At 37.6% G+C, this 24146-nt stretch overlaps 1 protein-coding gene across 2 annotated transcripts in view; it reads right to left on the bottom strand.

The window, feature by feature from the left end:
• Nucleotides 1-3748: 3748 nt before the first annotated feature.
• Nucleotides 3749-24146, bottom strand: part of LOC127842364 (GATOR complex protein NPRL3-like) — a 69243-nt gene continuing 48845 nt past the window's right edge. For both annotated transcript variants that reach the window (XM_052371826.1, XM_052371827.1), the window contains one exon: nucleotides 3749-24097. In XM_052371826.1, coding sequence (XP_052227786.1) covers nucleotides 23956-24097 — 142 coding nt within the window. In that variant the 3' untranslated portion in view covers nucleotides 3749-23955. The remainder of the gene's footprint in view (nucleotides 24098-24146) is intronic.

Here is a 24146-nt window from a genome sequence, read left to right as displayed (position 1 = left end):
AACCTTTCACCACTCAAAATATGCAACTCCATGAGATACACATGCATACCAAATATCAAGTTGCTATCTACAATATTGCAAAAATTTAACTAAGGTTAAGGTTTTCCACAGAATAAAAGTCAGACAGGCCAAAAACAATATACCCCCGATTATTCGATCCGGGGGCATAACAATCTCTGAAACCAAAAGTCCATGATCTTTGCTATTTGAAATGTTCCATAAGATAGTGGTCCTGTACTAAGTTAATTCAAATCATGCCTGTTTGGTCAGGGCTGGCCATGCCTCAGGGGTCACATGAACAATAGGCTTATACAGTAAAGAACTATTAACATAGTTAAAACCACAACAGCCACAGTTTATATATTTAAATAACATCAGATTGTGATTCACTACAAAGTCTGTTCACATCATACCCATGGAATCTAACCTCAACCTATTGCAGGGGAAAGGCATCGGTTCTCTTGTTTAAGCATATTTTATGCTCCCTACAAGGGAAGAGCATATAGTAGCCTCTTTGACTACGCCCCAAAAGTTATGTGGCGTAGTAGATATGGTGTCCGCCTAGGGACCGGGAGGTAACGGGTTCGAACCTTACTGGGAGCGTTCCTTCGATCTCCCCTAAAGACAAAAAAAGTACTAGTTATAGTCCCAGGAAACGGACTCAAGAGTGTTCAATAAGCCTAAGGCTTTCTATGCAATCAATATGAATTAAATAGGTTCAAACTAAGTTCTGTTGTAAGACCGGGGATTGAACCAATGATCCTTTTGATTTGTAATGAAGTTCTACACCAACTAAGCTAGCATGCCCTTTGACACAATTGATCCAATTTAGGGGCCCCATTCTATGCAGCATCCCTTTTGGTTGGACATGGGTAAATGTTCAGATTCTTTTGCTGAAATAATTTTCAGGCAGTTGTTGTCCTTCCATTAACACCGTCTATCATCACCACCGGAAATAGATGACCAGAGAAACGAAAGTAAAATCGCGCAAGAGGCTCGTGAAAAGAATAAGTTGTACCATTTTTATCGTAAACATTTTCCAAAAACTGTGACAAATTAATAGTTGACATATCAAACTTCTATCGTAAGTAGTTTTAGTTCTTTATTAATAAATTCGAGTAATGAAATAGATCAATAATCAGCTACGTGGTACCGAAAGTTAAGTTCATTGGGACATCTTTTTCCTTTTGTCCGAGGAAATTATACTAATTTTGCCGAATTTTTCAATGGTGTGCAAATAGAACTTTAAAAACTATCGGTTTTCGCAAGCTTCAGCCCTAAAATCTAGTTAGTACGCAAATGTTTGGCTAAAATATAAACTTCGTTGTGTACGGCGAATAGAACACCTGATGTGTACGGCGTAAAGCAAAATAAAATTAAATTGTGTACGGCGAATAGTTTTGAGTTTGTAAGGGAAAATAAATGAACATATCGCAAAAACATGACCATCTTGGTGTAAAACAAATAAATACAATTATATTCTTTACGATGAGACCGTTTATGGCCAAATAATACGTCTGATGCATTGTTTATATTAAAAAATGTTTTGAATAACAGGCACCTACTACATCGATCGATCATTGTTCAGTCCGTATTTTAGTTAAATACGATTCTAGTGTATTGCAGCTTAGTTAATATTTATGTTTTAAAATAAAGATGAATCGATAAAATATTTACTTACAAGTGGATTCCAATCAGGATTTGATATACAACTCTTTTAATTATTGGAACTCGGCTGACTTTCTGTTCACAGCGTTGTAGCGTTCAATAGCAAGCGCACATGGCGTCGCCATTGTTTAAATTTCAGCACATGTGCTGTGTTTGCGTATTAATGCGGGGGTGAGGGGTGGGGGGCGAAAACAAAGTTTAAAATTAAGATTTATACATCATTAAAAAGGGCAAAGACTTTAAGAATGTAAATGTATCCTGAAGACATATTTACTTAAAATCATTTTAATTTGCGACAACTTTGGGGCCTATATTTTCTGTCACCAGTTAAGTGCAATGATTCAAGTTTATTTTTGTAGACAAATCATATACGAGTCTAAACATGTACACATCATTAATATTCATCGAAATTATGTGACCCGGAAAAAAGGAATAAACAGATACGTGTCAAAAGAGCGCGTCTAAAATGAAAATATAGCGATCTGTAAGATTAATAAGATAATCTGACTTAACTTCTGTTTCTGCAAAGCATCATCAATGGATACTTTATTGAAACTATATTCATTGGAAAGCAAATTTAATGGTTATTAATGTCTATTTAATTTCATTAAGATTCAAAATCTAATAATGAAGAGTTTATTGATTTTCTGGGATGACTATATCAATTATTGGAAATTCCCCACTGACCAGCTGTTAGTATCTTGTCTGCTGGGGATGCTAAGTCCGTATTTAAAATTCGGTTTGCAGTGGCATATACTTCATTCTGGTTTCTTCTCTTTAGCATAACTTTATATTGTGGGTATATTCTATTTTAAAAAGATAACAATTGTAGGTGTCCCCGCAGTGTATGTTTGGATCATAAATCAGAACGAGTTTTCGCCTGAAAATGGTAGCAGTTTACTGCATAGGCGTGGTAAAATGGGTTAAACATTCAAATAAATTAACATGCAAGGGAATGTTTTCACTACACTATTGATTTGATTATAATCAGTTATCAGACTAGTGATAACATGCCAACTATTCGCTGTACATGACTTAAACTATTCACTGTTCACGACTTTTACCATAAACAACTATTCGCCGTACACTACAGCTATTTAATTTTAATAGATTTCCACGAACAATAATCAAACCAAGACCAGAAATAGCGTTCAGGTGGTATATATTGCCGATTAGAATACGAAATCAACTCCATACACGATGACAAACCATGTAATCATAAAATAAAAGCTGTTTCTTTGAGAAGAACCAATTTCAAACCGGTACCAAGCAGTCATAAATTTGTGTGAACAAGGCTTCATCAATACGAATTGCAATATAGATACACATTTTTAAACAAATTAATCTTTCTGTAAGATGCATAACACGCATTGGTTATCCAGGAGCGAGTAGTTATTAGATATTTAGGTAAATACTCACTGCTCTCTATGGTCGGTTGGTTTACTTTCGCTTCGCTGGTCATCTATTTCCGGTGGTGATGATAGACGGTGATTAATACCATGGATTTTTTTTATGAAGTTTACATTTCAGTGTATGATCACCAGAACTTATTATTTCAATTCGATGACATTTGGTACATTTAACATGCTTACCGTAATCTAAAAGGGGTAGATATATATGACCAACATTATGTTGATTTGCTCAAGAGTTTTCTTAGAGTTATTCCCCCTTGGATAAAAATTGGTTTCCACACAACCCAAACATTGAAAAAGCGCATCATCGAGAGCATCCATCAGATTTCACCGATATTCTCGTTTGATATTCAACCTTGGTCAGGTATGAAAATATTTCAATAAAAATCGAGTAACATGTTTAAACAAATACTATTTAGTTTTATATCATAATCTTGACCCCTATAAGCTGCTCCGTACTGTAGTTTGAAGGTTAAAGCAATTTTCATGTCAGTGTCATGGTAAAGGTTGTGATTATGACCAACTCGGAATTTTGGAATGCCAGAAAGCTTATTTCAACCTCTTAATTTCTAACCTGCTTTATACAGACAGAATTAGCACATGTATAAGTTTCTCTTGGTACATTTATAAAACAATAATTTAACAATTGGAAAACAACAACAAAAGGCTACAACGCATTGATTGTTTATTATGAATTATAGACACTTACAAAACCAGAATCACATATTGAAGTAAATATAAGGTACGTATCAGACATGTAGTGTTCCCATTTGATAAATAAAGTTGATCTATTACTCATTAAATTTTAGGTTCCAGTTATGCTGAAGTGGAAAACTCTGGTCTTAACAAATATGTTATTAAGAGTTGTGCTTTTCATCAAATAATAATCTACACATTAACTTAAATATGCTCATCTTGATATATTTGACACCAGTAATAAAATCTTTCGAACCAGGCAACAAAACTTTCACAACTAGCAAGCATCTCAATACATGTTGAATTGGTAATATATGCACGTTAATTGAATAATTAACCCGGTATGACTGAATAGCGGAAAATGCTCCTTTCCGCGCAAAAGGCTTTCGGTGTTCGGAAAGGATCTACATTTATTTATTTTCAATGTTTTGAAAACATTTATTGGTATTTGCATAAGCAGCACATTCCATTGTGTTTATTTTAAATTTCATTCAAATCCATCACGAAGTGGTTTAACTTTACAATATTTTTGAATGCCGTACGATACGAGTAACGGAAAGGGGCGAGCACCACGGAAAGGGCTCGTAACGGAAAGGGAACTCGGCCTTTGGAAAGGGGCTAACATTATTTATTTTTAAAGACATTTATTGGTATGGTAATAAACGAAAAATACTTTATGTTTACATTTTAAATTAGATTCAAATCCATCAAGAAATGATTTAATATTACAATATTTTTGAATGCCGTACGATACGAGTAACGGGAAGGGGCGAACACCACGGAAAGGGCTCGTCGCGGAAAGGGGCCTTGGTCTTCGGAAAGGGGCTTACATTATTTATAGTTAAAGTTTTAAAGACATTCATTGGTATTTTCATAAACGAAACCTAACCTTACTACTACAGTAGCCTGTTACTTAGTCATTTAAAAAGGAATCCAGATTCTATGCTGTTACACCAAGGGGCTCGCGACATCCTCCTTGCTTTATAAAAACAATCTTTGCGGTTTTTAGATTCCATTTTTGTCACTTTGTTGTCGTTGCGGTAGTTAAATAGATTTTACCTCGCGCGATGTCCGTCATTTCAATTTTTATAGATATTTCAATCTTGTCAACCCTTAAGCCCCCACATATTGTAAGTTACAGCTTTTATATTTCATGTATATTATATAAGCCATGCAACTATTACAGTACAACATCTATTGGTAGACTTTTCGCTTCTGTAATTGCTCTCGAACCTTTTCGCCCCCTGCAATTTATTCGTTCTCAATATTTTCTTCCTAAACGATTGTTATATATTAAAGATACATTGCACTTGTTTTCATGTCTTTATGTATGTAAAATTATTCCACCAGTATATTAAACAATCCGTATGCATATTTTCAGGCTTTAACCGCATTGCCATTGGAACGTCAAATTAATGAAGAAATGGCTTATGGTTATACTAGCTGTCTGTCAATCATCTCACCCTACACCCAGCATAGTGAAAGCAATATTTCGAGGTCGGATTGGAAGTCGTCGGGAGCGAGTGAAGGTTCTTACTCATAAAGCTAGGAAAATTCGAACTTTGACTGAAAAAGCTATGGAACTCTTTAAGGAGAAAGTTATTGACTTTGAGAAGAGACTGGCTATTATAGAAACCAACGTTTTATCTTATTTGTCGTATGACATAGCGTCTGATAATGTTGGTCAGCCTTAAGAAATTGAAACTTCATTGAAGTCTTGATTAGCGTCGTACGAAGCAACCGCTGTTAATTACTTACACTATTAAACTGCAGACAAGTCTTATAAAGAAAGATTAACTGAAAAAAGAGAAAACTAGACTAGAATTAACTCTTAAAGAAATAAATGCCGGTTTGAACATTCTTCACCTTGGAAAGAATAAAGATACTGAAAATTGTGAAAGTGAAGAAACGGTAACCGTTGATGGAATCAGTCTACCGGATTTAACTCAAGAAGAAAAGCGAAACAAATTTTTCGATACAGGTTATCGTCCTCTCACAGAAGTGTCGACAAATGTACACCAACAATTTTCCAACTATATTCTGAAAAATGAACTATTATTTTCAAGAATAACACATTTTACTGACAACTGACAACCCCACTCAATACCAGGCATGGAAGGTCAGTTTAAAACAAGTCGTTCAAGAAATCAACTTGAATACCACTTTAGAAGTAGACTTTCTGACTAAATATTTGGGTCCAGAGTCCAAAAGATAAGCATTAAAAACTGTGTATAAAAATGATCCAGATCTGTGTAAATTAAAAAATATGGGAGAGGTTAGACGAGCATTGTTGTTGACCAGAAATTGTCAACCGGCTTATACAGAAACGTGTAGAGGAAATACCTTCGTCTGACTATGTCCGATTCAATACGATGGTATGATCTTGATGATTTTTGATCGGAAATACAAGCTTTGAAGGAAGACACTACAAACTGTACTTCAATGGCATATTACGACTCATCCATGGGGATCTTTATTATTTTGACGAAGTTACCACCGCCTATTCAAGAACATTGGGCAACAAGAGCGAGTCGATAAAAAGCCTTAAATGAAACATATTTCCCACCTTTCGTTGAATTCGCGACGTTTAGACACAAGCAGGCTTTTGCGCAATGAAAACAGCTTACATGTAGGTTAACCACAAAGCAACAAACTTCCGAACCAAGGTCAACCACCTAGAAAACCGCAATTTGTGAACACGAAGAAAACTGATATTTCTTCTGAATCAAAACCGATTCTGTGCATTTCATAATTCACCGCATAGTCTGAATAAATGCAGAACCTTCAGGATTTAAAGTCTTAGTGATAGGAAGCAGTTTTTGAGAGAACACGAAATGTGTTGTCAGAAAGACAATGCCCCCTACTAAGCCGATTTGAAGCCATATGTTTGACCTTTGACCTTGAAGAATAACCTTGAACTTCAAAATGTGCAGCTCCATGAGATACACATGCATGCCAAATATCAGATTCCAAGGGGTTATTTTAAACTCTGTTATTTAATAATATGGTACTTCAAGAATATCTCGCCTTCGTTGATGGTTCGTCTTCATTAAGAGATCAAATAGACTATGATCATTGACTTTTAAAGCCATGGAGTTATTCGAGAAAAATTTGAAGCATTTTACACACGTTTTAGGGGTGAAATTTATGTCTTAAATGAATATATTAAAGAGAACTCGGGTTCATCAGTTAACAGCGAAATTTCAGCTTTGAATAAGTGCAGAGACAAGGCAAGTGACATTTATGTTGTTGTTCAGCAATCCTACAATTAATTCGTGAAATTTCTTGAATCAACAAAAACTCGTGAAAGTGAAGCTGAAATAATAACTCATGTTGATAATATGTTCATGGAGTGCGAGAGTCAAGTAAAAGGTTACTTGAGACAAATTAAACTTCTACGCACTGAAAAAAATTAAGTTATGTCAAATGTATCGTCTACAAGTGACTCAGTTACGACAATGCTGTTTAAAAAGGCAGCTGAAGCTTAAGCAGCAAAGACGAAGCTAGAATTTGTGGCAAAAGAGATTGGACTGAAAAGGCAGAGAACATCTGCTTTGTTGAAACAAGCCCACCTGGATGCTGAAATTGAAATGCTTCACCAACAAAAAGAGGCAGTGGCTCTGGCGGTTGAAGCAGAGGAATTGAGACAAATATGTAACACATCAAATTCTGCAGGTTCTGTCAGTTTGCAACCACCAGATGAGCAAGAAGACAAACTGAACACGGTCAAAAATTACATTGAGACACATTTATCATTATGTTCGAAACAAATGTGTACGTTTAAAGAAAATAACAACATCTGTCAGTTTCTGTTGAGAAATGAACTCATACTATCGCGCATCTCCAATTTTAACGACTGCTCGGACAACTACCGTGCCTGGAAGGCACTTTTAAGTCGGCTTGTTTTATTGGTGAAATATCTCGGCACACATTAAAGAAATATGCGCTAAGTCTGAGGAGTGCTTACCTACAATGATTCTGACGAGGCTGTTGCAAAAGGTTGGGCTCGTTTGGATGAGCAATACGGATCGGCTGAAACCGTAATGAACACTGTAACTGTAAAATAAAAACAATTCCATCGCCTCACCAACAAAGATGTAACCAAGTTGTTAGACCTTGCCGACATATTAGCTGAAGTTGAGGGTTTAATGGAAAATTACGCAGCAAACTTTGCATACATCAACTCGGCTGTATGAATTAATCCTATCGTTGCAAAGCTCCCATACAATTTACAGCACAGATGGATATCTCGTGCTGGTGCATATATAGCATAAGGTACCTTTTCTGCCATTTTCGCTGTTTGCGGATTTTATCAAGAAGAACAGCATCGTGTTCAGTGACTCGAGTTTTACGTTTGACACGGTGGATCAAACAAGGTCGACCCCTTCTAGAGTAATTCAATATCTTGATGTTACTCTGTTCTGCAGTAGACAGGTGTGCTGTGAGTCCCACAGGAGACAGGCTGTACATTATCAGCTACTACCAGAACAAGCTTCTCCCACTGGCCAGGGATGGAACACTCCTGGCTACATTGACAGACTCAGCACTACGTGGCATATATGGTCTATATGTGACCCCTGCAGGCCAGGTGCTCGATCAACTTCTAGAATGGATGGGAGTTTAGGGATATCGGTGGCTACCAGAAAAACAGAATTCGAACCGAGATCTACGAAGGAAACCACAGAGTTTCATATCTATCAGTCGCGCCACAACTTGTCAAAGTGTCATACTTTCATCGGTATGTTTGTCATGATATTAAGATGATCCATTGCTGATGTTATATATCTACCAGGTAGTAGTTATTTCCGTTTATATATTTGATACTGATTGTTATAATGTATGTTTGCTTCACTTCACACGTCACACGTAGCCATCGAACCAGTAACACGCAATAAAAGTATATACATACTTAAGGAGTTTCATATGATTGATGAACACATTATTATAATGACCGACATTATGACATGGTGTCAGAAACTACTGTGAACGTCTGATAGAATTTGAACATAGAACTAGTTTCAACATTCTTGGATTTATTGCAATAATTGTGCACGATGGATTTATCGGGAATTCCAGAACCCAAAATGGACTGGGGCTCGAGTAACCTTCCAGAAGCATGGCTGCACTTCAAAGATCACGTAGATCTCATTTTCGAGGGTCTCCTCAAGGATAAGTCAGAGGAGGACAAGTGCACATATTTATTATTGTTGGTTGGTCAGAGAGGACGAGAAGTACACAAAACATGGAATCTTACACAGGATGAAAACAAAAAGCTAGATATAATTTACACGAAATTCATTGAGCATGTGCAGCCGAAGCTAAATTCTGTTTTTAAACGTTACCAATTCAACAACATTGTAAAAGGACAATAGTCAATCGAGGATTTTCTAACAACGCTACGAATTTCAGCAGCATATTGCAAATTCACAAATATAAAACAAGAAATGATACGGTACAATATTGTTTTTGGACTTGCATCTACACAAATCCGCAAAAAGCTTATGCAAGAAGGTGACAACTGATAAGTCAATCGAAATAGCTAGAACATTTGAGTATGCACAAAGTCAAATGAAATATATTGACAATAAAGATAAGGACGTCACTGCGTTACAAAGACAATTGCGCAAACTTCAACAGGGACCGCAAAACTGTGCTCATCTGAGTAAACAACATAAAGATATACACAAGAAACCAGATCTACACAAGAAACTATTTGGCCAATGTGGAAATCGCCATATGGATTCCTCGTGTCCAGCCAAGGGTCAGCTGTCCCGGAAATGCCGGGCATGGAACCATTTCGCGAGGTCGGTGAAACGTTCATCACACCAGAAGAAAAATGTCCATGTTCTCGACAGTGACGACAGCGACAGCAGTGACGATAACAGCTTCAACATAGGATCATTTACCAGACAGAAAGATGAGGTATTTGCAAATATTTATATTGGCCTTTCAAATACCAAAATGAGTTTTAAAGTAGATACTGGTGCGGCCTGCAATACTTTGACCGATAATGATTACAGCTCTTTAATTGTTAAGGGACCACTTAAACAAAGTCAAAGTACAATGATAGCTTACATCAGGTGAAGGCAGTTTGTACAGCGGGTGGTAGTGCCTGTATCGGGTTAAGTTACGAAAACCAGGCGTGGAGGAGTTCCCGTCTATGTCTACAAAGGTACAGGCAAGGCGGTGGTAATTGTCTGGAGAATGCCATTTTCATCCAATTTGATTGATATGAGATGGCAGAACTCAATTTGATGGTTCACTCGAACCTAGTTAAGCTCAGGGAGAAGTAGAAAATATTGGCATGAATGGCTATAATTATTTGTTGACTGTTTGCAGTGAGTATGACGAGATTGTATGTTGATGGATCGGAAACGACTTCTTAAAAATAATCTTTCTAGAATTAGAATAATCGTTCAATTGCTTTGTAGTTTATTGCTTGTTGGACACAATAGATTTAAATACGAGAGTAAATATCCTATGCAACCTTTCTGTTTTTGAAAAATACACACAAGTTGAAAAGGCAGAGTACTGGTTTTAGAAATACTGTCAATTGTTAGGATGCCCTTAATAGTGGACAATGACTGCTGAGTGGTAATTGGTGAAGGCGTCATTACACATTTAGCATTCAGAACAACTGAGAACCATACCTAAAAATATTGAAGACTATTTGTATAAAGTTGTGGGTTGAAAATTGTATGGAATATGGGTTGAATTGTGCAGGTTGTTTATCATTATGTTACAATAAATCTACCTAGTTGTCGGCACCAAACCTCGATATCGGATGAAACAAGAGATTACCAAGCATTATGGTACCCTACCAGTGAAACTCGCCATACAGTTTTTTTTTATTTTTTATTTGTTGCCATAGCAACCAGAATTCGTGCCATAGGAACAAGATGAAATGACATGCATAATCTCCATATTGCCATCTATCCATGTTTCAAGTTTCATGAAAAAGGATGAAGAACTATTAAAGTCATCGCAGGATCAAGAAATATGTGAGGGGCAGAGAGACAGACTGACATACTGACAGACGGAGTGCAAACCGTAAATCCCCTCCGGTTTCACCGGTAGAGGACAATAATGATACGAACCGGGCTTTAGATGTCAAATTGATAGTGTGTGCGAATGCTTGATGGGTTGGGAATGGGGTTATTTTAGTGCTGGTGTTGCTATTGATGCTACCCCAAAGAAAACATTAGATTGGGTAAGGGTTGTGTGTTATGTGAGGATTATACTGCAAAGCCGAACATAACCTTGTTGGAGAGGTCACTTCTTTCTAAGTGTTTGAGTTGGAGGAGGAAGGTCCTTATGGGATCGCTTGATTTATCTCCTACAGTTTGGGACCTTGCAGTGCAGCTTCTGTGGAAATGATGAAATGCGAGAGATGTAATGAGAAGTTGGTTTTCGGGCTCGGGCCTAGTGCAAGAGAGTTGCTAGAAAGTGAGGAAAGGATTGAGTTGTTGGAGGTGCAGGCGTTCGAGCGAGCGGGAGGCTACCCAGAGTGTTGGGTCGATGCCTCTTGAAAGTTTTTAGTGGCGGAGGCGACCCAGGGTGTTGGTTCGATGCCTTTGGAGGTTTTAGTGGCGTTGGCAACCCGGAGTGTTGGGTTCATGCCTCTGGAGTTTTGAGTGGCGGAGGCTTGGACGGCGGAATCAGACCAGAGTGTTGGGTCTTCCCGAAGGAGTATTGGTGGTGGAGTTTGAGCATGTGGTCTGAGAGTGGGAGTGACCTAGGATTGCAGTGCCATCCGCATTTGGCTGCCACTTCCACGGGAGCCACACTTAAAGTAGTCGGTCATGCGGGTCCAGTGAGCTCATACACCATCTGGGGGTGAATAAAGCGGTGTATTGTTTAGTGTGGTCATGACCCGATTTCGGGTGGGTTATGTGGGATGAAGGGACATGGGCTGGGTGGTGTAAGGATATGGTGTAACTTGGGGACGGGCAGCTCATAGCGGGTGGAAATAGATAATTTTTACAATCTCCTTTGGCCTTAAATACTTTAAATTGGTAAGGCATTACACAATTGGAAGTTCAGCGTTAGCTGGGGATTGCCAGGCTGAATTGGGCTAGGAAGTGGGGCTTGTTAGAACGTGGAGTGTGGTGAAGACCGGTCCGACTAGCTCGTCCTGACCCAGAATGCAGTCCGGTAGCTGCCGAAAAGAAGTCTTAAGTTCCATGTGTTAAGACGTCTCGACGATCTCCTTGGAAAGCTGTGACAATCCTGAGTGATGACAATTGCAAGTGACCCAATACAGCGACGAAGTGTGAGTACAAACCCTATTGTATTGCTCATAGTACAATATTAGAAATCGTCTTGTTATTCTATCGCCCCAGCCCTGGATAGTTATCTGGAGGATTTCGTATGCAAAATCCAGAATACTTATACATACAGCTGAACACCGTCAAACCGAAGTTCATTCATTCAAATTCTCGATAATTTCCAAATAAAATTTCGGTCCCAAATCGAAACCTTCGTATTTTAATTAAAATGTTGAACGCTTATATCCAATTTTCTTAATTGGCATGTTTCAGTATTTCGAAGTCATTTTCCGGTCCCGAATCGAAGTTTTCTTCACATATTCACATGCTTATTTTGAATCGCAATAAACCTTGTTATTGGTTCGCACCTATCAACGCTGACCTATCAACCTCAATTAAGTGTTCACGCCTAGCAAGTGATAATTGTCGCAATTGTCTACAGATTAAAGCATACGAAACCAAACTGATACAAATCTTCTTGGTTTTATTGCGGCAAGCATCTTATAGCAACTCCTTACGAATTTTTATATTAATTTTTAACGATTTATCCCAGGTTGAAAAAACATTTTGAACATTTTGCTTGGGGGTTCGACGGCTTGACAAATTGCCAGTTATAGCTACAAGTACCTCGGCGGATCGTTTTCGAGAGGCGTCAGCGTATGTGCAGAGTGCGATGCCCTTCCAATGTACACACGTAGTTTCTCCAACCAGTTATAACACTACGAGCTCGAGAAAAGGACATTTATCTGTTCCTGAAGAAGGCATCGACAAGAAATATAAAACTTTAGATAGAAGGTATAGTGAAAGCAAAAAGAAACTTAAGCAAAGAGGTTCAGCAAGAGACACAGAAAAGTGCTCCGCAAGACACGCAACAGAAGGAAGTGGCGGCAAAAAAACATGTGGAAGGTATCGAGAGTGACATTGCGACTGTTCTCAGCAGGTTTGCGGACGAAAATCAAAAAATGAATAAGAAAATGAGTAAAATGGGTGATACATTGTCATCTAAAATTGACCGTATCGCTGTAGACATTGAGAGAAAGCTTTCCGATAAATTCTCAAAAATAATGGACAAGAGAATGAGTACAGAGAGCAACAGAATCAAAACTGAAGTAATTAAAGAAATCGAAAATGTTAGTGACAATTAATGTCAAGATGTAAAATGTTTGCAACAATAATTGACGGAATTAAATCAGTTGGATCATCAGATGCTGAGGACGCATCAATTCGGTACAACCTATGCATTCGTTATAGGCCTGAAAGGGAACGGGAAGACACAAAACAGGTTGTGAATGATTTGCTGCATAATGGGTTGCAGCTCCCACATATATCATGTGTACAAGCAGAAAGGAAAAGAGGTTTCAATGACAAACCGGGTGCAATAATTTTCAAGTGAAAAGTGATGAAGACAAAATGAAAATTTTGAAAACAAAAAGTAAGCTACACGATATTAAAAAGTGTGAGAACGTGTATGTCAACTCGGACCAAACCGACGAGATGCGACAAAATAGCAGAAACCTGAAAGTATTAATTATAAGCCTTGGTGTTTTAGGGTTTAAGCTCCGTGGAAATCGCCTAGTGTTAGAAGACAGGAAGATAACAACCAAACTAGGCAATCTCGCTCTTCCGACGATAGTTCGACTAGTGAAGCCAATCCGTGGCAACAGTAAAGTCGGCAACGCAGAAATAATTATCGGGATACAAACTCTGATTACTCAAACCGGAATAGTGATAGACCAAGTAGATTAAATGACAGGTCAAATGACATGAGGCGAGAAGATGACAACCAGAACAGACACAGCCCCAGAACAAGGTACAGCATTAGAGGCAGCCAATCCAAAATAAACAGTTATTCTAGTGTTTCTTACCAAAGAACGAACAATCATGACTCTCACTATCTTAGTAAATACAGAAATAATGACCGTAGATATTACAACTAGGTAAAGCTTGGGTTTTGGAATGTACATGAATGGTCTGACAATGTTGAAACTGATAATTTTATTTTTAGAGCAAATTGTTTAAGTAAGCTTGATAATGATATACTTCCTAAGGCAGAAACACATCTAAAGGAAAATTGTGAGCTTAATGTTGATAATTATGTATTTTTACTTTTTAGTAGTAGGAGAAGGCTGCTACACCGACATGAAAAATTAGGGTTTGGTTGAGTAGGAAATTTGGTGAGAAAGTCAATACTAGACATATTGTATGTAAACATTTGAGATGATGATTACAAGGGTATTTTGTGGGTTTCTTTTAAGTCAATAATTGATAAAACATGTTTTAATATTTATGCTTGCTATCTCCCTCCAATGGTGTCATCACATTAAGTAAATGCAAATTATTTTTTTAAGAATTGTTAACTGACGTAGAGTATCAAAAAAGTGGTCCTTTCTACATTTTAGGCGATTTGCATGCTATAATTGCAGATATGCCGGATTACATTGAAGGTATTGATGTTCTACCAAAAATAAATGTTGTTGATTATACAAACAAAACATATGGTGAACTATTTTGTAACTTTTTAATTGACTGTAATTTTTGTATAGTAAATGGAAGAAACTCTATAGTCAATGACTACACATTCGTGTCAAATAAACGTTTGTCTGTGATTATATTGTTGTCCCCTATGAGAATATTGATATGCTGTCAGACTTTGAAGTTGTCAAGATGTCTGATGTTAAATTACAGAATGTAATAGTTTCAAATGAATGGTGTAGGGACAAACGCGGTAAAGTCAATATTAGAATGAATAAAACTGTATATGACACTCGTACAATGCCGCCAAATTTTTGTGAAGGCGAAAGGTTTTTAAATTAGGTGGTTGAAAAGTTTAATGTGTTGCAAACAAATGTTGATGTGCAAAAGAATGTATATACCATGTATAATATTTTGTGCTGGTGTCAAAAATGAAATTAGTTTGAAACTCCCCTCTAAGACCGTAACCATCAAATTCGAACGAAGTGCTAAAAAAAGAAAAGTAAAAAGATTGGTGGAATGAGGAATAGCCAAGGTTATGGAATGACATGAGCGAAGCAGAAGGTTATTGGGTTAAATGTACCACATATTGTAAGTCAACCCTTAAACATAGTTTTGTTCAAAACAGGAAATTTTTGATAAACAGGTTCCGATAAAAAAAAAGACGTTACTGGGTAGAACTTCAAGAAAAACTAATACATGAAGCTGATAATAATAAGGTAGATGTTTTGGAAAACAATTGATAGCATAGGAGTCAGAGATAACCAATGTAATGGTCTGCATTTTGAAGAAGATGATAAATCAGGTCATTTAACAAATGATGTGACACAAGTTTTTGACAGATGGAAAAATGATTTTTGTAACCTTTTGAATGTATTCAGTGATAAAACGGCAAATCATGTTAGCCACCGTTAGCCAGGATGCCAATTTTATTTTTGAAGAGAATGTTTCTGTTGATAATGACTTTTTAATGATCATTTTTCAATGTTAGATGTAAAAGAATAAAAGACCAGTAAGGAATGATGAATTATTGTCTTATAAAAGATTTGTTCTGTTCTGATAAATTCGTAACAGTGATTTTTGAAGAACTCGATAGCAAGCTTACAAATTATTGTATGGTTTGCAATATCTTTTTATGTACTTGCTTAGGATGTTTGAATATTATTTGTTTTGCATTGAACGTGTGTTTTAATAAGAAATAGAATTGTAGTCTATTTGAATTGTTTATATTTAAGTTCCAATTTTGTTTGAAGATATCTAATAACTGCTGTTGTTAATAATGAAAGTTTAAAGGCATATTAAATTGATTCACCCATTGGTTACCCAACCCATGTTGATACAAATTTGACTTAATTTCTGCGGCCCATTTTTTACCATTCTATGTGTGTCCATTAACTGCGTCATACTTTGATAGTTTATACGTTTTACAAGTTCATGTGTTTTTGTTTTGACTTATTAACACTTTCATGAGCTTAAGTTTTCCATAGAGAGCGTCGCGATTTGTCAATTTTAATTTTAGAATTATTTATTTAAAAATCAAAGTCAGACAGACAGACAGTCAATCAGTCAGTCAGTCAGCCAGTGTTGAAATAAAAACGACCTTGTTTTACAGGACTGTCTGAAATTGAGTCATTTCCAGTGCCAGAGGATCGTCAAATCTGACCGGAAGTATTGGATTGAAACAGAGCTCGCTTATCACGGTTCCTCGTGTCGTTCAAACATTGATGGAACATTTGACTTTGACAAGGGCTTACAAAGACTGTACAAAGACAAAATGTTCTTAGAGATAATGGACAATGAGTTCAGGAAAGAAAATGGAACATGGGTAGCCCCACTTCCTTTTAAGCCAGACAGAAAACGTCTTCCGAACAACAAACAATATGCACTAAGAAGAGCAAATACTATTGAGAGGAGTCTACTCAAGAACGAAACAAAGAAGTCCCATTTCATAGAGCTTATGGGAAAGATGATACAGAATGGACACATGGAGGTCGCACCTGATCTACCTAAAGAAATGGAATGTTGGTATTTGCCGATATTTGGCGTGTACCAAGTACAGAAACCAGAACATATAAGAGGTGTGTTTGATTCCTCAGCAAAGTTCAACGATGGTTCATTGAAAACCGTGTTACTACAAGGACCTGACCTAACCAACAATCTCCAAGGAATTAATCTTCGTTTCAGAAAGGAAGCTGTTGCTGTATCGGCAGACATACAGCAGCTGTTCTATTGTTTTAAAATTGATCCAGAATATAGAGACTTTCTGAGATTCTGGTGGTACAGGGACAATGATCTATGTAATGAGTTGATCGAATACAGAATGACTGTTCATATTTTTTGGCAACAGCCCATCACCCGCTATTGCAACATACGGACTGAGAAACTCTGTTGAAAAAAATGAAGCGAAAGTCAGACACTTTGTGCACAGAAACTTTTATGTAAACGATGGAATCACATCTACCCCCACCTCACAGGTGGCGATAAAGCTAATGAAAAATACCATGCATGACCTTTAAGAAAGTGGATCATTCAGACTCCACAAAGTGACATCAAATGACAATGACGTAGTAAAGGCGTTTCCTGTTGAAGATTTGTCATCTGAACTGAAAACTCTTGACATGGAGAACGATATTTTGCCTGTGAAGCGAAGTCTGGGTCTATCATGGGATTTAGAGAATGACAAGTTCATATTCAAGGTCATACAAAATGACAAGCCAGTAACAAGAAGAAATATTCTTTCCATGATCAACAGTATCTTTGTTCCCCTTGGATAGCCCCTGCGCATATTGAAGGTAAGCTGTTACTACGCAGTATTATTGCAAATTGCTCAAACTGGGATAGCTCCATCCCTCCAGAATTAGAAGAAGCATGGAAGTTGTGGCGATGATCATTAGACCCACTACAAGAGCTCAATATTCCTAGAAAATACACAGTTTATGACCATTCAAAGGGGACAACTCACTTTGACCTACACATCTTCTCTTATGCTTCCGAACGCGCGATTGAAGCATGCGCTTATTTGGTGGTAGGTGACTCGATCAGTCCAAGAAAAGTGTCATTTGTGTATGGGAAAGCAAAGGTGGCACCCACATCAGGTCACAAAATACCGAGACTGGAACTCTGCGCAGCGGTTCTTGGTGCAGAAATAGCTGTAACGGTATCTGAAAACCTAGATTGTGGCAGTGTCCAATTCTACACGGACAGCAAGGTTGTATTAGGTTATATCCGCATCCAGTGCAGAAGATTCTACAAGTATGTAACCAACCGTGTAGCAAAAAGTCGCAAGATCTGTCATCCAGAACAGTGGGCTTATGTGCCCTCTGAATTGAACCCGGCTGACCTTGGTTCCCGATGAGTTCGAGCACAAGACCTCGCTATGTCATATTGGCTCAGTGGACCTGATTTTTTGCAGCATATTAAAAATACAGAATCTGCAAATTTCCCATTGATTGAACCAGACGAAGACGCGGAAATCAGACAAGAAGTGACAAGAGATGTGTTCGTCAGAACCAAAATGCTCCCTTTGAAATAAAATTTATATTTATCATTTGGCAGGTATAGAAATCTTCTCCCTTTAAAGCTTATTACTTCCCTTGGAATTTTATTTACATTGAAGGATGACCTTGACCTTTCACCACTCAAAAATGTGCAGCTCCATGAGATATGCATGCATTTTAAATATGTAGTTGCTATCTTCAATATTTCAAAATTTGACCTTTGACATTGACCTTGAAGGATGACCTTGACATTTCACCAGTCAAAATGTGCAGCTCCATGAGATACACATGCATGCCAAATATCAAGTTGCAATCTTCAATATTTAAAAAGTTATGGCCATTGTTTAAGTTTTCAGACAGACAGAATATTTGACATTTGACCTTGAAGAATGACCTTGATTTTCGCCTTTCACCACTCAAAATGTTCAGCTCCAGGAGATACACATGCATACTAAATATCAAGTTGCTATCTTCAAAAATGAAAAAGTTATGGCCAATGTTAAAGTTTTCGGACGGACGGACAGACGCCATATATTAGACATTTGACCTTGAAGGTTGACCTTGACCTTCACCTTTCACCACTCAAAATGTGCAGCTCCAAATATCAAGTTGCTATGTTAAATATTGAAAAAGTTATGACCATTAAAGTTTTCGGACGGACGGACTGACATACTGACAAACTGACTGACGGACAGTTCAACTGCTATATGCCACCCTACCCGGGGCATAAAAACCATGAAGACCACTGTGTTATCTAACAAAAACTTGGGTACCAAACGTTTTGAGAGATTCTCAGACTGGAAAAGATTGGTCCAAACAATTGCAAGATTGCGTCACATTGCGAAGCCATTCTCAAATGATTGCACTTGTAAAGGATGGCACGTCTGTGCAAGCCGTACAACAGTCGACCAGTTCAGCGAATCTACCATACAAATAATCAATGAAGTGCAAAAAGAAACATATTCAGAAGACATTGAATATCTCAAAAAGGGGAAACAAGTTCCTCGCAGCAACCCAATTATCAGTCTAGATCCCTACATTGATGACCACGGTATTTTTAGGGTTGGAGGTCGCCTCAGACGAGGTACTTTAGATGCTAAAGAAAAACACCAGATGATCATTCCAGGAAAGCACCACATTGCCAAACTCATAGTGCACCATCATCATCAACAGATGAAACATCAGGGGCGACTGTTAACAGAAGGAGCAGTAAGATCTGCAGGCTTCTGGGTGACGGGTGCAAAACGTTTGGTCGCCGCGATCATTCACCATTGCGTGTCGTGCAAAAAACCTCGAGAAAAAACCCACACAGATGAAGATGGCTGATCTTCCGATTGATCGTATTGAATAGTCGGCACCTTTTACTTATGTTGGTCTCGATACCTTCGGGCCATGTTTCCTCTAGAAAGACGCGAGGCGGACAAGCTAATTCGAAAAGTTGGGGAATATTGTTCACGTGCCTGACCATTCGTACAATAAAAGTTGTTGAAGATCTATCCTCATTAGCATTCATAAATGCTCTCAGACGCTACATAGCAATTCGTGGCCCAGTGAAACAAATAAGATCAGACAGAGGCGTCAATTTTGTAGGGGCCTCAGATCACTTCAAGATTGACGCTATCAACGTTGAAAGCAGTGACGTCAGCAGTTTTTGTTTGACAATGGTGTGACATGGCACTTTAAACCTCCTCATAGTTCCCACTTCGGTGTAGTCTGGGAAAGAATGATAGGTGTCGCACCTCGCTTTCTGGACTCTATGTTAGCAGATGTCTCCACTCTTACTCACGAGGTCCTAAAAACTTTCATGGCAGAGGAAACTGCTATTGTAAATTCACGCCCAGTGGAACCAGTCTCTTATGAAAGTGATCAACCGGAAGTGCTCTCGCCCAATATTCTTTAACCAAGAAGATTTATGCCGAAGAACATGCCGAAGAACATTCCCTATGTGACTTAGACGTCAAGGATTTATATAGATGTCAATGAAAACGTGTGAAGCATCTGGCGGATACGTTTTGGACCAGATGGCGCTCCGTATTCCTGCAGTCACTGCAGCATAGAAGGAAGTGGACCGATGAGAGAGATCACCTACAGACAGGAGATATTGTACTGATGAAGGACCAGGACGTGAACAGATATAGTTGGCCATTAGGAAGAGTCCAACGAGTGTTCCCTAGTCAAGACGGTTGAGAGCGAAAAGTGAAAGTTTGTGTCATTCGCAACGGAAACAAAACAGTTTTTGTGAGACCAGTTGTCGACCTTGTGAAATTATTTGACCAGTCTATTGTTAAACCATAACAGTGTTAATTGTTGTGTATTATGTTTACAGTGAATGATGATATGGAAAAGAAACAATAATATGGTTAAATTACATTTGCATTGTGAACAAATTTCGTGTAAATAGTGTAACTTTTTTGTGTGTAAAAAGTGTAACATACTGTTTCTTGTAAATAGTGTAACATGCTTTTTTTTACAAATTCAAGGTTGATTCATGTCTATCAAACTACTCTTGTTTTGTATATTTTAATTTTATTATCATTTAAAATGATGCATACTTAATCAGTATTCTCATACTCTCCAAAAATTTGTTTTGGAATAGTTTCGCCTTTTCACCAAATTTGGTAGTATTGCAGTTTTAACATGAATGATTTGTTAGAAATTTGATTTGTGTTAGGTCCCATACTTTGATTTTAAGATAACATTTAATCCCTATTTTCCAAAGTATGTTTGTTTGTGCGCTGATGTCATTGTTTCTATGCCTTTGTTAAAGTAAAGTTTATCATATTTGTAAAGGTATTTTATTAACATGCAATTTCAATTATGCATTGTTCAATTGAAATTTAGAAGATTGTATTGATTCATCTTTCATTTAAGTTCAGGTCTATATGTTGTTCATAGTCCTATGACACTTGACATTCTCCACAGTACATGTCTAAATTCATGTTAAGACTTAAGAATTTACTTGTGAGAATTCAGTTGTAAATGTATGGTGGACCATAAGAGTCAATTAAGAGAACTAGTATAACACGATGTTTAATGTATGGTAGGTTATTTTTGTCACATCTCCATAGACCTGTTTTTTTTATTTTTTGAAATATGAATTAAAGTTAATGAGGTGATATTGTAATATCAGACGGGGAGTGTAATGGAGCCAGTAAGGGGAGGTAATCGAGTGAACTTTCATTCACTTGTTGTTATAGTTCTCTCCCATGGATTTATTTCTGTTGTACTTACTTTAAGCTAAAATCTCGCGCTCGAAATCTTAATGTCAGTCAATAAAGTCGTTTCTGGTCATGGTTCCTCACGATGTAAGTAATATACGGTTATATATCATTGTATTTGTATATATTCTCCCAGTTGATGATATTTAATTTTTGAGACAGTTCATAACAAGTTATTCCTCGTCAAATATTTTAGTCTTCAAGGATTCGTACGCATTACGTTTCATCCATGTATTAAATAAGTGTTATGTACCTTTTTCATCACTGAACCATGCATTATTTACGCATGTATTAACTATTCACATTTGATCTATAAGTTTAAGAGTTTCCTAATATTTCTTTCTCTTTATTTTCAGCTTTTTACCATCACATTACAAAAAGAATAACAGTACTAGAGCTTTGTCACAGACGTGACGAATATGCCGCATTGACACATTATATTTTGCATGTCGTCTTCACAAAAAACAGCGGACACCATGCTCAATTTTGAAAACTCACTAAGTGACCCCTGGACCTAGTTTTTGACCCAGAAAGGCCCATGTTCTAACTTGGCCTTAAGATCATCTCCATAAAACTTCTGACCAAGTTTGGTGAAGATCGGATGTGAACTACTTGAATTAGAGAGCGGACACCATGCTGAATGTTAAAAACGCACTAAGTGACCCCGTGACCTAGTTTTAGGCCCGGAATGGCCCATATTCAAACTTGTCCTAGAGATCATTTAGATAAAACTTGTGACCAAGTTTGGTGAGGATTGGATGAAAACTAATTGAATTAGAGAGCGTACAACATGGTGAGGTTTAAAACGCACTAAGATACCCCGTGACCTAGTTTTTGACCCGGCATGACCCATATTCAAACTTAACCTAGACATCATCTAGATACAAATTCTGACCAAGTTTAATGAAGATAGGATAAAAACTACTTGAATTAGAGAGCGGACAACATTGTGATGTTTAAAACTCACTAAGTGACTCTGTCACCTTGTTTTGACCCGGCATGACCCTTATCCAAACTTGCCCTAGACATTATCAAGATACAACTTCTGACCAAATTGGTGAAAATTTGATAAAAACTACTTGAATAAGAGAGCGGACAACATGGTATTTTTTGACCCGGCAAGGCCCATGTTCGAACTTGACCTACACATCATCTAGTTACAACTTCTGACCAAGTGTGGTAAAGATCGGATTAAAACTACTTGGATAGAGAGCGGACACAATGCTCAATGTGTAAAACGTACTAAGTGACCATGTGACCTAGTTTTTTATCTGACATGGCCCATGTTCGAACTTGGCCTTCAGATCATCTAGATAAAACTTCTGACCAAGTTTGGTGAAGTTCGGATGAAAACTACTTGAATAAGAGAGAGGACACCATGCTGAATGTTAAAAAATGCACTAAGTGACCCCGTGACCAAGTTTTTGACCCAGCAAGGCCCATGTTCGAACTTGGCCTTAAGCTAATCTAGATACAACTTCTGACCCAGTTTGGTGAAGATCGGATGAAAACAACTTGAATTAGAGAGCGGACAACATGCTGAATGTTTAAAACGCACCAAGTGACCCCGTGACCTAGTTTTTCACCTGGCAAGGCCCATGTTCGGACTTGGCCTAGACATCATGTAGATACAACTTATGACCAAGTTTGGTGAAGATCGGATGAAAACTTCTTGAATTAGAGAGCGGACAACATGCTGAATGTTTGAAACGCACTAAGTAACCCTGTGACCTAGTTTTTGACCCAGCAAGGCCCATGTTCGAACTTGGCCAAGACATCATTTAGATACAACTTCTGACCAAGTTGGGTGAAGATCGGATGAAAACTACTTGATTTAGAGAGCGGACACTAAATACGGACCGACATAAAGACCGACCTACCGACAGACCGACAGACAGGTTCACTCCTATATACCCCCCTAAACTCCGTTTGATGGGGTATAAAAAGGGTTGACTGAATTGCATTTTGTTTTGTCTCGAATCAAGGCAATTACAGAGAGTCTGTGTATATTTATGCTAATAAAGATAATAAAATATATTTCGCTTTTGACGTCAAATATGGTATCATAAAATATATTTCGCTGTTTACGTCAAATATGGTATCACAAAATCGTATTTATCAAATATATCAAATATTCAATAAAAACCGAACAATGCTCACAATTTTATTACTTGTTTATGACCATACCAATGCATGTTTTAAGAAAGTAACCGTTTAAATATATCAAGCGCTTTCCGAACATCTACAGGTTCTTGCCGTTTATTACGAAACTTAACGATGATCAAGCCCTTTCCTTGGTGCTCGTCCATTTCCATTACTCGTATCGTAAGAAGAAACCAGTTATTTTAAAACATTGAAAATAACTTAATTTAGGCCCTTTCCGCTATTCAGTCATACCCTAGTTAACACTTGGTTTGCAATACAGGGAGTGTAAAAAGATTAACAAAAATATCTGTGACTTCAAACAAAATAACTTTCAACTGTTAGAGAAAGTTCCCAAAGGGAATTTGAGTCCTTATGATGTTAGGCTATTTTAACAGCTAACAGAATCGTGGCTGTGACTGATTTACATGAGCCTATGGGGGGGGACAAAAGGGCTTGGAACCCTTGAATCTGAGCAAACATGGTTAACAGTTTACTTTTGCAGGGCCATGTATCCTTGTGCATATTCCGATCACTGAATGTTGGAAACTCAACAATCACGGGACAGAGTCCTCATAAGTTATCAGGAGATGGAGTCCTCATAAGTGCAAAGTACCAGTACCTCCTTAAACTTCTCTATGAGGGTGACAAGCTGTGGTCTAATAAGGTTTTCAAAGTACATGATCTCCTCTATGTGGTTCTTTCCTCCAAAATAAGGGAACAATCTGAAAGAGAACAATTGACCATTATTTAAGTTTTAACTTTAATATACGA

Source organism: Dreissena polymorpha, chromosome 8, assembly GCF_020536995.1.
Source record: "Dreissena polymorpha isolate Duluth1 chromosome 8, UMN_Dpol_1.0, whole genome shotgun sequence".
Taxonomy (NCBI): Eukaryota; Metazoa; Mollusca; class Bivalvia; order Myida; family Dreissenidae; genus Dreissena; species Dreissena polymorpha.
The sequence above is the reverse complement of the archived record's forward strand: the minus strand, read 5'-3'. Positions and strand labels throughout refer to the sequence as shown.